Genomic DNA, 14861 nt, shown 5'->3' with positions numbered 1-14861 from the left:
GATCCTGGGCGCGCACTGACGCGCTGCTTGGCGAGGCATGCTGTGGCAGGATCCCATATAAAGTGGAGGAAGATGGGCATGGATGTTAGCCCGGGGCCAGTCTTCCTCAGCAAAAAAAGGGGAAGATTGGCAGATGTTAGCACAGGGCTGATCTCCTCCACACACACACACACACACACACACAAAATATATATATGTGTTCTTTTATACTTGGTTTTTTTTCAGTTAGCAGTAGTTCCTGGAAGTTACTCCATTATCAGTTCATAGAACCCTTTCTCATCTTTTTTATTAATAGCTGCATAGAACTCCATTTTGTGTATGTGCCATAATTTATTCAACTCTGCTTTAACAGTTAGGTACTTTCCAGTAATTTTGAGTTATAAATAATCTTTGATGAATAACCTTGTTGCATATGTATTTTTAAATTATTGGGGGTGTATCTTTGGGGTAAATTCCTAGAAGTACAATTTCTGGGTGGAAGAGTAAACACGTGTCTCTTGGTTAGATATTGCTGAACTTCTGTCTGTAGGGATTGTATTATTTTGTATTTATACCAGCAAAGCGTCAGAGTTTTCCTCACTGCTTTGCCACCAGTGTATTTTCAAGCTTTTGAATTTTTGCCAGTCTCATGGGTAACAGATGGTATTTCAGTGGAGTTTTAATTTTCTTGGTAGTCTTTTATTTCTATTTTCTGTATTTCTGATATATATTTCCATTTACTTAAACTGTCAGTCCTCTGATTTCACCACCTCTCTTCCCCGGACACACATAGTCTTATGCTTTTATTTCTTCACTTTGAAGATTTGGGTGAAGATCTGGTTATCCACAGAATTGCTGGCATTCCTACCCAAATACCTGTTCTCTTCCTTTCAGTGTTTCTCCTGTTTGATTTTGCAGTGCTTTTCTCTTTCAGACGTCTGAAGCATGGAGTGTGATTTGAAGCTAATTAGCTAAAAAGATATAATTTTCCCACAATGTTAATAATTTTGTTAACTTGTTGATACTTGGTAAATGATATGGCCCCTCAGTAATAGTTAAGGCTATTTTGCTAATCTTTAATATTTTCGTAGTTGGAGCCATCATTAAAGTTTTTTTTCTTTTTTCCCATAGAACATTCCTGATGTAGATGAAGAAGGCTATAGTATAAAACCAGAAGCAAATCAGAATGATATCCTTCATCATCTGGATATTCTTATAGATTGTGTTGGCATATAAGTAGATAGTTATAACAACATAATCTATTATTTAATAAAGACTCATCAAATTGTTAATTATTTATAATAAAATGACTTTATGTTCATCATTTGACATGTTTTTATTAGTAAAAGTTAGTAGTTATATTTCTCTGACGTCCATCTTCTCTCTTAAACGTTTTTGTTCCTTTTTATAAATGTGAAAAACTGGTTATGCGTTAAGGTAATTTAGAAACAATTCTTTAACTGATACTCACATACCAAAGAGAACCATTTCTACTCATCTAGTGATTCTGATTCTGATGATGAAGAACCAAAGAAGTATCGGATAGAAATCAAACCTATGCATCCAAATAACTCACATCATGCAATGGCTTCCTTGGATGAATTGAAAGTATCTATAGGAAATATAACGCTCTCCCCTGCAATATCTGTAAGTAAGAAAATGAGCAAGTTCGTACTCCTTAGAAGCCTTTTTTTTTTCCTTAGCTCATTTGCCTCCGTCTGGTTAATTTTAGGAATAATGAAAAATGAAACATCATTTAGCAGTAGTTAAGCACGTTGGATGAGGAAATATTTAGTTTATAATAATTCTTTTTTTTTCAGCTTTATTGAAGTATATAGTTTATAATGTTTATACAGGCAAATGAACTTGTGAGTTTTGCTTAGTTTTGCTTCCTTTTGAAAGTGTTTTACAAGGAACCAAAAATGTAGAATATCCACTATTTCTGCCATTTGTTGTATTTTATGTCTCAGGCAGAGTTTTGTGAACTGACATTGTTAATCTTTTCCTCATCTAATTTTAAAGTTTTTCGTCCGTGTTTTGTGACCCTTATGTAAAAGGAAATTCCATAAAATGATGAATTTAAAGATTAAATTATATCTTTACATTTTTTTGTCTGTCACTACATGTTTGTTTTTCCATACTTTTCATACAAGGAAAGGCAAAGATAAGAGTTTTTAGTGATAGTGGTTAATTCCTCAGTTCTAAGATACCATACTAAATAACTTTTGAGGGGGAAAAACATCACCATATTAGGTCTTTCCATTGATGTCATATTCTAAATCCAGAAGTGTTCAACTGTGGGAAAAAGGACATCTTAGAATAAGTGTAGTATATCTGTACGTGCTCATCATAATTGATATTAAACCTGTTCTCCTTAATAATGGAGAAAAAAAGTTCTGATCATTTTGTATTGTTATTTAATTATATATTTTAAGTACTCTGTATTTAATTGTTTGGAAAAAAGTGTTTTTATCCCAGTCATATGCTTTTACAATTTAATTTTAGAACTGTTTTTTCCACCAAAAAGATTTTCGAAGTGAGATTTTATTCTTCCATTACTATTTAACATTAAGATTAATGCCAAGATTAAATTATGGTATATATATGAAGTAGGAAGTTGTGAAACCATTAAAAATGTTTATTTTGTAAGAACAAAGCTAAGTTAAAATATATATGTAAATAAATAAAAGCCTAGAGGAATATATACTGAAATGTTAAATATCTATCTCTGGGTAGTGAGATCATTGATGCTTTTAAATTTTCTTCTTTGTGTTCTTCTCTCTTTTCTATTTTTAAAAAACAGTGAACATGTATTACTTTCATACTCAAATAATAAATTGAAAATTTTTAGTAGTTAATATTGGGTTTGGAAAGAGGACATTGTGAGTATATTTCATTGCCCAGTTTGCTTATCTAGCTTAAGTGTCTTTTCCCTCAGCGATGTATATGTTTTAAGGTGTATAGATTTTAGGTATGATTCAGAAGGGAATAGACAAATTATTAGAGCAGGAAAATATGATATTTTGAATTCTAAAATGAACACTATGTCTTTCTTTTTCCTTCCATGTACTACTAGAGACACAGCCCAGTAAGTGCAAGATTTTATATTTTTACCTATTGACTTTATAAAATCATTGTAATGTTTGAACATTGATTTTCAAAATATTTATGTTAAATTTTTAAAATTAGCCAGTCATAGTATCTTGCTGTAGATATTATTATTGAATGTTAAAGGTACATGTATTGTTATTTTTTACTATAAAACAAAAATTACTGAAAGCTTTTTATGTATATTTTTTTATGTAAATACAGTTTAGAATTGAGCAGATATACTAAAAACAACTTAAAATTAGGTTCCCAGTATTAGCATTTTACCAAATATTTCATTAACAAATTTATTGGTTTAATTGCACTTAGTTTTTGCGTTTCTGTTTTAGGTACAGATGAATCGGAATTCGTCTAGTAAGTTTGACATTTAAATTGGTTATTTTATGTCTATTAAAATTTATCAGGCAATTTGCTAAGCTTGTAGCCTTATGTATGTAGTTATAGAAATAACTGGTCTTTTCTCATCATGAGTCTTAACAATAGACTAGAAGGATGCTTATTTTAAACAGAAGACAACTTATCTATGTTATTTCTTTTAAAAGTGTTGAGATATGCCTTAAACTTTAATACATGGCTACAACATTTTTCAGAGATCAACAAAGCCAAAGAGTAGCTTCTGATTAAGAATGTTCAGCTATTGAACTGGCATAGCTCTGCCTCCTGAGCTGGAAGGCAGAGCTGGAAGGCGTTTATAAGATGAGTAAGCTTGAGCTTTACCTATTTGTAAGTCACATCACAGTTGCAGTTTCTGTTATGTGGTTTTTAGTGTAGTAACTTAATTATACTAAAAATGTTTTTGGAGTGCTAACATCTTTTGTAGAATCATGCATTAGAAATAACAAGGGTTGTGGGTAAAAGAGTGAGGCAGTCCACTCAAAAGCTGTGCAGTTTTATAAACACAACGCTTAATAAAAACTGTAACATGAATCCTAGTACGATTCTAACACGATTAAAAAGACCTATTAATTTCATAATAAATACCAAACTAAAAGTAGGACTTTACTTTTAAAAAAGAAATGGTGAGTAGCTTGGTGATAGGGGATGTGAAGAAAACAAGGATAAAGAGAGCTCAAAAATTATGGAGATGAGGGCAAAATGCAGAAGGATGGAGAACAGCACAATAAGCACTTTGAGGCAAAACAAATGGCCAAACTGAGCCAAATGGGAGAATGTGGTGTGAAGGGGCATCCTGTACGGTGTGGTATTCCTCATAGTTTGCAGCAGTCACCCGTGTTGATGTCTTTTGCATTTGTCAGCTATTGCTTGGTGATGCAAAACATTAAAGTACAGGGAAAATTGCTGATGAAGCAACATGACTTTTGCGTGACTGATGCTATTTGCCTGTTAGTTGCTTACGAAATGATTCACATTACAATGCAAAAGGCAGCAAAACAGACTATCTTATAAAAAGGCTGTTGCTCCAGGTTGTTGTAAAAGTTTTAACTTTTCAAAATAGGACATCCTTCAAGAGTTAATAACTACTTTTGGTCAATATAATCATCACTATTAATATTTTTAGAACTTGAAAAATACTTTCATGATTCATCAATTTAAATTCTTGAGTAATAACTTTCATAAGTATTTAAACACGTTTTTCTAAGTTTTAAAGTTGTAGTCCATATTTTTCTCTTCTGAACAACAATTTTATTTTACTGAATATGATAGTTTAGTTGACTTAAGTCATTTTTTACCAAAAGTGTTAGGAAAAAAATATAAAGATTTAGCAGAAATTCAGCTATTTTAAATTCTTAAGCATGATAGAAAACTTGTTAAAGGCTTATTTTCTTTTTCTTCATAATTGTTTAAATTACATTTATGTTAGTGCAGGATTTTTAAATTATTCATAGTGATGAGATGTGGGTCATGTTTCTCTTTATATTAAAAAATTACTCAGATTATGAATTTTTTCATAATATTTCAATTTTTTAATTAGGTGAAGAGTTAACAAAATCAAAGCCATCTGCTGCATCCAATGAGTAAGTTTCATGTTAAAATTTTGTTTTTAAATAGACTTTATTTTTTAGAGCCATTTTAGGTTCAAAGCAAAAATTGAGTGGAAAGTACAGAGTTTTTGCCTATACTCTCTGCCTCCACATATGCCCAGCCTCCTCCACTGTCAGAGTCCCACACCATCAGAGTCCCCCACTTGTTACAATTGATGAACCTACATTGACACATCAGTATCACCCAAAGTCCATGGCTTATATTAGGGTTCACTCTTGGTGTTGTACATACTATAAGTTTTGACAGATGGATAATGACATGTGTTCACCAATATCATAGTTTCACTGCCCCTAAAAAATCCTATGTCCTCTGTCTATTCATCCTTTCCTCCCCACTGCATTTAAATTTTAAGTATCCTTCTTTTGTCCTTTTTTCTAGAGAGTTTTATTATCTCTGCGGTTTCAATTTCAGTAGAGTGTTGTTAATCGTCCTGTTTTCTAAGCTGTGAAACACCATGTGGAGTTTTTGGTTGTTTTAAATTATTTCTCATTTGACAAAATATCTTTTTATAATAGTTTTTAAAAAAAATCCATTTAACTGTATTTGGCCTCGGTAGCCTCACTACTTCTAAATAAATGATAGTATCCAAATACATACATGTCTGTATTTCAACTAGTTATTTTCATGGAAATTTTCTCACTTTTTCCTTCAATTTTTGCTAGGACCTTGTGAGATAAACTGTATACTTCATGAGCTTCAAGATGAGGAAGTCTCTCAATTAAGTTGTGTCAACCTTAAAAATAAAACAGCCAGTTATTTTACCAGCAAAACGAGTTTATTTGGAAATAGCCAAGGAATTGCAATCGAGGAAGTGCATGCTATGGCAGACCACAGGCAAATCCAACAAAGAGAGGACTGTTTTATAAAGAAGAAAGAGGAAACTAGGAGGGTTTGTTTTGAATGAAAGTCCATTGGAGAAAAGCAAGAGTTCAGGGTGGTGATGGTTTCTCATTGGCTGAGTTGCTGGCATTGTCACTTTCTGTTTGGGATACAATGTACATTGCTTCCTGTAATTGACGATTTTTTCCTATTGACCACTTCTGTCAGGGTCTGTAATTGACTGTCTTTCCTTTAGCTGACCTCCAGTAGTGCTGCATGGGAGCACCCCCTTCTGGCTTCCTAACTCCATTTTAAATGAGGTTTCCCTTTATTAATTTTTCACATTTTTCCCTCTTGATCAAGATCTTTCTCCTAAAGCATCGCTGATCAAGAGTTAGGTTCTCTGTGCATAGTGGTTTTGTCCCTTGGTGCCAGGAAGGACCTTTCCTTGTTGTCATGTACCATGTTGGAGGGAAAATCTATAGTGGTTGGAAACCATTTAGGCCATATTTGAGTGACAAGGAAGGCAAGGAAGGAGAACTTGCAGGCACCTCATATTCAAAGTCTATAGTTGTTGGAGGTCGTAAGCATCAGAAATCATTTCAAATGGTTGTGTTTACATCACCTTATTAGGTATGTTATATTTATAAAGGTTTGACAGGCAGTTGGTACAGAGTTTAAAAACAAGTACACAAAGCAAGATGAAGAACAATACAACAAGCCCAATTTGTATGATAGTTCTAAATGAGGAACCCAGACCTTGGGGTAACCAGCTGAAGAAATCAAAAGACAGTGGGTTATTGGGTGAAATTTGTGTTAACCAGTGTGCTTGCGCTCTAATTCTATGTAATTGGATCTCTGCTTCCCCAGAGGTGTCTATCCACGTGCAACATGAGGTGTTTGTTACTGTAGCTGCCTAAAACTACCCTGGCCAACGAGTTAAGTGACTGTTGTTGGGTCACAACTGCTTTGGCTGTGGAATTGGCCATCTCTTTTTGTGTTAGGGAGAGATTCCTAATCATTTGTTCATTGCACTTACTCTGATCCATGGAAAGAAAGCTCTCCCTTGCGGAGGCAAACCCAGAATCACACATGCCTCCTGGAAGTTCTTGTTTGAGGCAGTTTGAGGAATTTAGTGGAACTGGCCAATGAGAGGCGAGAGGCTTCTGATTGCTTATGCAGGGAAAACAGGGTGTGAATATGGCAAGGAAATTGGGAGGGGTTGTTTTGAACGGAAGTCCATTGGAGAAAAGCAAGAGTTCAAGGTTCTGATGGTTTCTCATTGGCTGAGTTACGGGTTGTTGGTCTCTGTTTGGGATACAGTGTACTTTCTTCCTATAATTAATGATTCTTTCCTATTGATGGCTTCTGTTGAGATCTGTAACGGCTGTCTTCCTGTTGATGACTTCTTTCTGTTGGAGTCTGTAATTGATTATCTTTCCTGTAATTGACCTTGAGTGGTGCTGTGTGGGAGCTCCCCCTTCTGGCCTCTTGACTCCATTTTTAATGAGGTTTCCCTTTATTTTCACAGTTGAAAAAGGAGAGGGCTAGAGGACATGTTGCCAGTTCTTCTTAAATAGAAAAAAGTGTTTTAAGCCAGTGTTGCATGGGTTCTTCTTCACTGGTGTATCTATCAATAAGAATACTTTCTTTTAATGTTTTTTTTTTGCATAAGTAAAAGTAGGCTTAATTAAATGGATTGTTTAAAATTATTTGATACTTTTGAAGCTAGGCACTAATTGAGCACAGTGGTGGTATTCATTTGATTTAGTATTTTTAAAGATACATTGTTTAGTGTTTTAAAACTTTGCTTTTAGGAATTTATCCAGATGTGATTCTGGGCTTTATCATACAAGGTGTAGTGTGCTTCCACGTAGGTGCTTGTTGAGATACTAGATGTGTGTTTATTGTAACATTTTCATCATAGTGGGCCTGTTTCCTAAGATTTTAAAAAAATAATGGCAGCTTTATACATTAAAATATCATTTTAATGGGTATTTTCTTTTTTTTTTCCACACCTTAAATGTATTCAGTTTTTATTTGTCAGTCATACCTTAATAAAGCTGAAAAAAATAATTAAAAAAAAATAGGTGGTGGCAAAGGTCAGAGGTGCTTCAGGATCCTAGAGATTAGGCATCTTAAAAGGGGTATGACTAAAATGAAAAAGAAAGTCCCATAAAAGTTTGTATTAAAGAGCCAAGAGTTGAATCCTGAAAGTAACTAGTCCGGTGGATTCCAAGAGGTGAGTGGAGGGAAATCTTTGGTTATGTAGCATGTTGAGTTTTTTGAAACTAGAATGTTGATGCTCTTGATGATTTTGTCCGTAGTCTTGGTTCTCTCTCATCAAAAGGCATGTATGATCCAAACGTTTCTCCAGACCCCCTCAGAGACCCAGGCAGTGGATTGCCCAGGGAGAAATCTCGCCCATGGGTGGTAGACTGTAGTGATCAGGCCTTTAAAGTTTCAGTCAAGTCCTTGGGCTAGAACCACCATTCTGTACTTGAGAAGTACTTGAAAAAAAAGATCCTTTACCGTTTTTCTTCGTCTTTGAAAGTAAGTGTGGCCTTATAAAATTCCTACCTGGTTTCGTATTACTTAAGAAATTTTCTCTGCAAAACTGGGTGTGAAGTGTGGGTCAGCAGGCCTGACGCTGTGTGGAATTAAGTAGCTGTGGTCCTCAGGCAGCTCCTTAGACTCTCTGCTGCTGGGCTTCGTTTGTAGAGCTGGAATCGTCGTTTCCGTTCTCACAGCCCCGAGATTGCTCGAGTATAACACGGTGCCGTCAGTGGGGATTAAGTTTCCCTACTCTCCCTTGCCAGCTTCATGTAATGTTACTGTAGGTTCTTCTTATAGCAGTTAACAAATATTGGTTTATTAAATCTGTTAAGTCTCTTAACATAGTCCGTTGGTAGAATATCCAACTTTTTAATCATATATTGAGCTGTTATAATTCTATGAGATAAAAATAAGTGACTGGATTTTATACTAATAAAATATTTCTTTGTTAAAATCCTTTTTTTTAAATGTTATGGTAGGAAAGGGACCAGTGATTTACTGGCTTGGGACCCCCTGTTTGGACCATCTCTTGATTCATCTTCTTCAGCTTCCCTAACTTCATCATCATCAGGTAAAAAAAATATATATATTTTTTCTTATTTTTAAACTGAGAAATGCAGTACTTTTTTTCTAATTGATTTATTCGTCACTTGTGTGTGGTACTTAATGATCAAAAAAATTTTTAACTTGTCCTCTTGATTATATTGCTAGATAAAAGTGATTTTAGGGGCCGGCCTGTTGGCACAGTGGTTAAGTGTGCATGCTCCACTTCGGCTGCCCGGGGTTCACAGCTTCGGATCCCAGGCTCGCCCCAACACACCACTTGTCAAGCCATGCTGTGGCAACATCCCCTATAAAGTAGAGGAAGATGGGCACGGATGTTAGCCCAGGGCCAATCTTCCTCAGCAAAAAAGAGGAGGATTGGCATGGGATGTTAGCTCAGGGCTGATCTTCCTCACCAAAAAAAAAGTGATTTTATACTGGTTTCGTTAACTTAGCTTAAAGACCCTATGGTAAAAATTTATCAAACACTAATTTTTTTAAATTTATATATTTATTTCTTGGCATCATTTTCATATCAATGCCCAAATAATTCTTATTGTTTATAGATAATTCAACTGCATAGATGTGCATTAATGTAACCAGTCCTTTCTTGATGAACCTTCTAGTTACGTCTAACTTTCTAGTATTATGAACATCCATGGATATAACAAAGTTTGTGCACATGTCTCATAATATCCTTATAATAAGTTATCAGTGCAAGATTTATGAGTCACAAGATATGCCCATTGATACTTATTGCCAAACTGCTTTCCAGAAAGGCTTCAGCACTTCCCAAGCAATATGTGAGAGAACTTGATGAATGCTTTTTAGTTGTTTTGGCAAGAATATGTTAAGTTTCTCTTTTCTTCAAAATATAAAATCCCATTAGCCAACAATCAAAGCAGGCATCAAAAATGCATATTTAATAAAACAACTGCTTTTTAAAGCAAGAAAATAAAATCACTTTACGTTGATCGTCACCCTCCCTCCTCTGGGGTTTCAGAAATGCCGTCCAGTGTTTGGGGTTAAGGGAGTACTGGAATGGTGGGGCGAAACTTGAACTGATCAAGTTCCTGCCATCGCACTCTGCTAGGAGCTACGCACATTCATTTAACTTCACCTGATTAACTGCTGCATGAAGTCCTTTTTATTGTCCCTATTTTATTGATGAAAAAAGAAGAGCTCAGAGATGATCAAAAATTTCTCTGAGATCTCATAACTGGGAAATGAAGCATAGGTTCAAACCTGTATTTTACTAATTCTAAAATCTTTGTTCCATTCATCATACTCTGGCAGATTAACAAAACAAGCCATGTTGGAACATTTTACTATTAATAATAAAATAAACACTAGTATTTAAAATTAGACTGTTTAGAAACTAGTATTTTAAAAAACTATAAGTGGATTTTCAGCAACCTTAACCCAAAACAATTTGGAATTTTGAAAGGAAGGTAATCTGTCCCTAATACTTATAAAACAGTGAGAAACAGTCAGTAGATAGTTGAGCTATTCTGAAGGCATTATAGCCTTTCTCAATGGGCATTTCCTGCTATTTAGTTTAATAAAACTAACCTTACTAATAGAAAATAAGGAGAGTAATTGTATCAGAAAAACTGAAGTCGTTGTTAAGGTCTCTTTTTTGTTTAGTAAAAAAGTCAGAATGGTGTTTTGCTTTTAGAATGAAGAGGGTCCTGAGCAGTGTTTGTTATGTTGTTAATAGTCTTTTATGAATTATTTTTTTAAATCTTTAATAAAAATTTTCACATTACATCACAGAGGCTTTAGTTGTATAGAAGTTTCTCCGTGACTCTGCCCTTTGTTGCTCGCTATTTTCTTTAGCACAATCTCTTTCTTTTCAAAAAATGTTTGCTTTTCCTCTTGCTACCTGTCTAAGGAATGTTTTGCCCATATCACTTTCAACTTTAGGTAAAAAATGTGGTATTTTCATTCAGTGGTCATTTGATGTTTAATAGCTAGGAAATGATAAGACATTTATTAACATTTTGCTATTTTTTAAATTCTTTTGGTATGCATTTTTAAACCTTTCTATCTAGTTTGAAAAATAATGTCATAAATTATTTTGCCCTTCAAAACATGTTAGTGACGTTGAAAAGAGATAATTATTCTGTTATACAGTAATTATTGTCTTCACTTGAACAGAATATAATTATTGATCAAACTGATGAATACATTATTGTGATTCTCTTGTTTTGTGAAATTGTGAAATAGGCATTTTGTCTTAAATTTTCTTCCATCTCTTTGTGCAATGCACTTCTCCCTCATCTTAACATCTTACTCAAGTACCCATTTTCACATTTTATCAAGGTCCAGGTTGTCAGATTATTCCCTGCTCTCATTTGTCCCTTTGAAAATCCTAATCCATTAGTGACCTTTCAGCTAAAGCAGTCTAAGAAAATAATTCCAGCCATTCAGTTAATAACTGATATGTTAAACCTTCCAGTGTGGTTGTATGTTTAAAAAGCATGCTTAGAACTTGGTACAGAAATAGGTTCAGTTGCCTCTTGTACCATGTAGACTGTAAATAAACATTTATATATATATATTTAAATTTTAATATAAATATCTCATACCTACGTCCCCTTTGATAAGTGCTAGTATAGACCATTTTTTCTCTGCCCATGGATTAATTGAGCACTTGTGCTCTGCAAAAATTCCATGAAGTTAACTTTTGAAAAATATTAGGCTGGTTTTTTATATTAACTCCAGCACTGATTTGGTCTCTTCTACTTCCTATGACAGTTATAAGTTTTGTCACTAGCCAGTCAGGCACTTTGTTGAGTAACACATGCACACAGCTCTGTCACTTTGACACTTTGTCAAATCTTTTTAGACTTTTAACAACTGTTAGAGTTGCTTTTTGCTCTTCTGGGCAAACAGGAATAATTCTGACTTTATATATTTTTGGACCTTCAATTTTACTCATGTATTTTAAGTTTCGTATGCTCATACTTATTTTCCTCATTTAATATAAAGTTTGAGCTCACGCTCTTGTTCCATGTATTATTAAAGTTTTCTAGTTTTGAGTAATTAAATTAACATTAAACTAAAACAAGATAACTATTTGGCTGCATAGATTTATATTTTAGTTCTAGACTTGTCCTGTTGCTTCTAGTTTTCAGTTGCTTTCCTGTCCTTCAGCTGACCTTGAAGAGCAGAACAGGGACTCTCCTTTCTCTCCCACTGATTTGTCTGGATGTATAATTGAATCTTGCCTTGAAACCAGGTCAGAGTCTGGGTCTAGAAAGCCTGTCACCAGACTCTTCCACTACCCCCTATGCTGTCCTGCTATAACCACACCACCAGAGAGTACAGATAAAGTCTCCTTTTGCTTCATGGTTGCAAAGTCAGTGGATTTCCTTTACTGAGGAACTTGTTAGAATTACTCATACCAGTGGAGCTCAGAAGGCATTCCAGAGATAGCATTGTAAAGCTGAAAATACCTTCGGGTTCCCTGATGCTTTGGATGAGAGATCTCCCAACAGCTGTATCTCGGAGGATCAAAGTGACCTTTGCCATATTACCTGTCCTGAAAAATTACTGACAGAAGAAGCTAACAGTGCTGCTGATTTTCTTCTGCATCTTCGTCATTGCTTCTGGTTGCTAGAATAGTCTCTGCCTTTGTTCAGATAAAGAATGGTATGGGAAACACGCGTTGTCTGTTCCCCTTAGTTAATGTCAGAGGGCAGATCTAGATTAGCTCTTAACTTCTTCGCTTTTGTACTTCACAGGTCACTTCATATTTCTTGAAATACTGCAGCTAATAGACATTTCTTAGAAGTGAGCTCCACCTCTACCATCACCACAAAACAAAACACAATCAAGACACTTAAACATGTCAACTGTTGCAGTAGTCTCCTTCAGAGGCTTCTAGATCTATGCAGATAGATTCATTGATAATTTATAAGTTTATGGTTAATTTATAATTAGTACATTCTTTTATAAGCAGGGGTATTAATAAGTATCATTATTAGATTTCCTCAAAAAGCGACTTCTGATTATTTGAAGGAGCTGAACTCACCCCTTTTAGCAGGGTTGGTTTGAGTCAGTCTGAATGCCATTTGGACAAGCCACTTGATCAGTAATGAAGCTTCAGGTGTAAATGTCTCTGCTATGTTAAACTCTCTTACAAGCTTGAAATAACTTGAGTATTGGTCAGTGCTGGTTTCTTTGGTAATGGACGTATCTTTAACATAAATATGTCATAGCACAGGGAAGTGTTATGGTCCTCCAGTTGGTGCACGTTTCTTCCCATGTACAGCTTAAAGTAGGAGCGCAGCATGGCAGAGCTGGCGCTGACCAGAAGACGGCAGCAGGCTTACAATCGAAACTTGATTTCTTAACAGCTCTTTACAGTTTTCTTGAAGCAACCTGAACTGTGCTTGCATCTTTTATCCTTTCATAGGACACGAGTTCTAAATGGTTCTAAACCCCCACACGTTTGTTTTCACGCCTGTGTGACTACCTTTTCCTGTAGGTCTCTCCCTGCCACCTCCACGCTCCTTCCTGTCATGCCTCCATTCCTCCATCGCTGACCAACGGTCCTCAGCTTTAGTGTTTGTTTCCCCATGTATATACTTAGGCCCATTCATATATTTTTAACTTTGCGTATCTGTAATGTATGGAACTTACTGAAATATATTTCTTCCCATCCATGTTATATCAGTCTGAATTGTAGCCCTATCTTTAGAATGGACCAGAGGGATTTGGAAGTCATTTTAATTAGTTAATTTAAAGATGATTTAAACATATTTGCTTCCATTCTTCATGCTTGCTTTGATTATGCTAATACATTTGTAACTTTTGATGATGTACACTTGAATTTCATTCATTAATTTCTACCATGAAGAGAATTATTTTTATTAGGAATACTGAGGTTAGTATGTTCTGATTTTAAAAATTGTAAAATTTGCAAATGGTGTTGAAAAACAGTGAATGCTAAATTTTTATAGGATTTATGAAAAGTTAACATACTATTTTCTATATGCACCAAAAATTAATTATAGTGATTTGGGGAAATTTTTTTAGTAAACTAATACGATATTTTTAATACTTTTAATTATCATCACAAAAAATGTTACAGTGTGGTTCAACTTAAAAGTTAAATTACAAGTTTAAGGTAAGTGTTTAGAGTTCATGTTATTATTCTGAAGGTGTTGCTTCAAAGGCTTGGTCTTGCATTTCTGTCTGTAAAGTAGACATATTGGCAATAAACTAAAAACCATGGCCTTAAATTGCTTATTCACACTGGATAATTTGTCAGATTTAATTTTTATATGTGTAAATATTTATATGTATACTATAATTATTATATAAATATATTTATATTATTATATAAATATATAGATATAATTATATGTATGAATAATTAAAACAGGAATACAATTTATATTGTGTGTGTCAGTTTTATTGAAAAGTTAGTGCTTTTTTTTTTCAGGAACATTATTGGTAGCTTTGAAAAAAGCCTACTTGATAGATTCGCAGTATTTCAACAAATATCTATAATTACATTAAAAAAAAAAAAAACCTCCTGAAAAATGAGTTTTGAATCCTTTGAATCCTAACAGTTCCTCTATAATAGAATGTCTTTATGTAAGGATTGCTACATACTAATGATTTTCTTCAAATTCTCTTTTCCCTCACCAGCCAGGCCCACAACTCCTCTTTCTGTAGGCACCATTGTCCCACCTCCAAGGCCAGCTTCCAGACCAAAGCTTACTTCAGGCAAACTCAGTGGGATTAATGAAATAGTATGTACTCAGGTGTTGTGTTTTTTTTTTTTAATTATAACTGTTTTGATTTAAGATGCAAATGGTATTTTTCTCTATGCCCCT

The 14861-nt window shown here is 34.4% G+C and overlaps 1 protein-coding gene across 3 annotated transcripts in view; it reads left to right on the top strand.

Annotated features, from left to right (window-relative positions):
• Window positions 1-14861, top strand: part of FCHO2 (FCH and mu domain containing endocytic adaptor 2) — a 119842-nt gene that overhangs the window by 69029 nt on the left and 35952 nt on the right. For all 3 annotated transcript variants that reach the window (XR_015552045.1, XM_087430200.1, XM_087430201.1), the window contains 7 exons: window positions 1111-1171; window positions 1454-1626; window positions 3056-3067; window positions 3417-3441; window positions 5021-5063; window positions 8946-9037; window positions 14674-14777. Coding sequence is in view for 2 of the 3 variants with exons in the window: in XM_087430200.1 (XP_087286326.1) it covers window positions 1111-1171; window positions 1454-1626; window positions 3056-3067; window positions 3417-3441; window positions 5021-5063; window positions 8946-9037; window positions 14674-14777 (510 nt within the window). In the remaining variant the exon portion in view is untranslated. The remainder of the gene's footprint in view (window positions 1-1110; window positions 1172-1453; window positions 1627-3055; window positions 3068-3416; window positions 3442-5020; window positions 5064-8945; window positions 9038-14673; window positions 14778-14861) is intronic.

The sequence above is a fragment of the Ceratotherium simum genome, chromosome 4 (assembly GCF_057802395.1).
Source record: "Ceratotherium simum simum isolate JZ-2026a chromosome 4, ASM5780239v1, whole genome shotgun sequence".
Taxonomy (NCBI): domain Eukaryota; kingdom Metazoa; phylum Chordata; class Mammalia; order Perissodactyla; family Rhinocerotidae; genus Ceratotherium; species Ceratotherium simum.
The sequence above is the reverse complement of the archived record's forward strand: the minus strand, read 5'-3'. Positions and strand labels throughout refer to the sequence as shown.